The sequence below is a fragment of the Myotis davidii genome, unplaced genomic scaffold, assembly GCF_000327345.1.
Source record: "Myotis davidii unplaced genomic scaffold, ASM32734v1 scaffold217, whole genome shotgun sequence".
In the NCBI taxonomy this organism is placed as follows: Eukaryota; Metazoa; Chordata; class Mammalia; order Chiroptera; family Vespertilionidae; genus Myotis; species Myotis davidii.
In genome coordinates, this window is record NW_006290034.1 from 473,431 (window position 1) to 475,701 (window position 2,271).

The 2,271-nt window shown below is 59.5% G+C and overlaps 1 protein-coding gene across 1 annotated transcript in view; it reads right to left on the reverse strand.

The window, feature by feature from the left end:
• Nucleotides 1-1,336: 1,336 nt before the first annotated feature.
• ALG14 (ALG14, UDP-N-acetylglucosaminyltransferase subunit) overlaps nucleotides 1,337-2,271 on the reverse strand; it is a 12,267-nt gene continuing 11,332 nt past the window's right edge. Inside the window, 1 exon segment of the mRNA XM_006762921.2 lies at nucleotides 1,337-1,698. Coding sequence (XP_006762984.1) covers nucleotides 1,468-1,698 — 231 coding nt within the window. The 3' untranslated portion in view covers nucleotides 1,337-1,467.

A 2,271-nucleotide genomic window follows, 5' to 3' on the forward strand; every position in this document is an offset into this window, starting at 1 on the left:
GGGACTCCCGGCGGTGCTGAGGGGGAGCTGGCCAGCGCCCAGGCCCGAGGACAGCGGAGGCGCCGGTCACATCCCCGGGCGGGGGGGCTGGGGCCGCCCGGAGCAGGCCAGCAGCCTGAGTGAACCAGTCCAGGTCACCAGGCCCCTGAGAGGTGCTGGGGCTGTTTCCAGGAGGGACACGAGGTCACGACCGGCAGGCTCGTCCCCCACGAGCAGCGAGATGGGGTCAGAGGGGAGGCTCTCTAAGGCCCCACGTCACCCAAAACCTGGAGCCTTTTGACTCTACGCTTAATGGACAGGCTCTTCACCTGGTCAAACAGAACCAGCCCAGCCACATGGCTCCGTGGCTGAGCGTCGGCCCAGGAACCAGGTCAGGGTTGGATTCCAGGTCAGGGCACAGGCCCAGGTTGCGGGCTCCATCCCCTGTAGGGGGCGTGCGGGAGGCCGCCCATTACAGGAGAGATTTCCAAAGATCTTCAGGCTGGTGGCCAAGTGCCCAGGAAGCGAAGCTGAACTCAGACACGGGTTGTGCTGAGGCTGGAGTCGCGAGCGGCCTGCCTGGAAGCGGCCCCGCCTGAGGCTCCCCACGGGATCGAGGCCGGGAGTGGGCAGGCGGAGCAGCACCCATCTACGTCTTTTCTCTAAAGCAAGCACATTGGACTCACAGGCTCACATGGCCCAGATGAACAAGGTTTATGTGGATGTGGCTGCAAAAAACCAAAAGCTTCAACTGTCATAGAAACGTAGGTTTATTTCGATAGAGACATGCTGAATACATGGGCTGAAATAAATGAGTCACCGTTAACATAAAATAATACACGCATATAAACCTATTTTTCTTGTTCTTCGAAAGCAAAATATTTCCTGTTGCGCACACCACACAAGTCAGTACAAGACTAATGACGTGGCCATCGGCTGCTAAAATATTCGCTGCTGGTATCAGTGGGGAGAAATGGTGCGCTTGCACGTAAGGCGTGTAAGGGAAATGAATGCAACACGATTATACTAATCAGTCATTAGTGAACTGTGGTAGTTATTAATAATTATGTATAACAGGACATTGTAAAAATTAAGTTACAAAATTATTTTTTTTAAAATATATTTTTATTGATTTCAGAGGGGAAGGAAGAGGGAGAGAGAGAAACATTCATGATGAGAGAGAATCATTGATCGGCTGCCTCCTGCACGCCCCCTACTAGGGATGTGCCCACCACCCCTGGCACGGGTCCTTGACCGGAATCGAACCTGGGTCCTTCAGTCCGCAGGCTGACGCTCTATCCACTGAGCCAAACCGGCCAGGGCCAGTTGAAAAATTTTTATTAAAATGTTTCTTACATACCGTTATATCGGTTGTGGGCCTCATGCGGCCCGCGGGCCGTGAGTTTGACATGCTTGCTCTATAACAGAGGTGCAGTCTCACCCCCACGTGTAAGCGTGTTGGCTGCGTGTAACCGGAGCAGGCACCTGTCACACGATCCGCCCCAGGTACACGGACGTGGGGTACTTCCTCTTCAGGGCGGGCCACTGCACCAGGAAGTAGTCGGCGAAAGGGCGCAGGATGCGCCCCGTCAGCGACAGGTGCTCCACCCGGCAGAGGCTCTCCACGTAGACCACGGTCACGCGCTTCACGCCCAGCACGCCCAGGAGGACGGCCGCCGCGCAGATGGGCACGCAGGTCCCGGGCCCGTTACACAGCACCTGTGAACAGGGGGCGAGCGGAAGGGAGCGGGTGGGAGAGAGACAAGGGTGTGAGAGAGACATGGTGACTGGTTGCCTCCCGCACGCACCCCGACAGGGTGATGACCCCACAGCCCAGGTAGGTGTCCTTGACCAGAAACCGAACCTTTTGGGGAGCAGGCAGACGCTCCAACCACGGACCCCACCAGGACCAGCGACTGTTCTACACGCGGCGTTTGCGTTACAGGCGGTGACACCGAAGGGGGGACTTGGACAAGCTTCTGTCTGACGAGGGGGCCGCGGAGCTGGCAGAGACTCACTGTCCCGCACGGACAGGCCATGTGGCTGTGCTGCCTCTGCCCCGCCTGGAACTGTTCCGAGCGAGGCCCCCGTGCGAGCTGCGGCAGCAGCCGAGCCCAGAGGACCCCGCTGGGCCCCCTTCCCTGGCCGGTGCGGCTGGGCCCAGGTCTGCCCGGCCTGGCAGGGTTCCTGGCAGAGCCCAGCGCCCGGACGGGCGGCACCAGCTGCAGCGGGCCCTGTCCAGCGCGGTGGCAGCCCTGCCCCCACCAGCTGTGCGGCCACGGGAGGGACGGG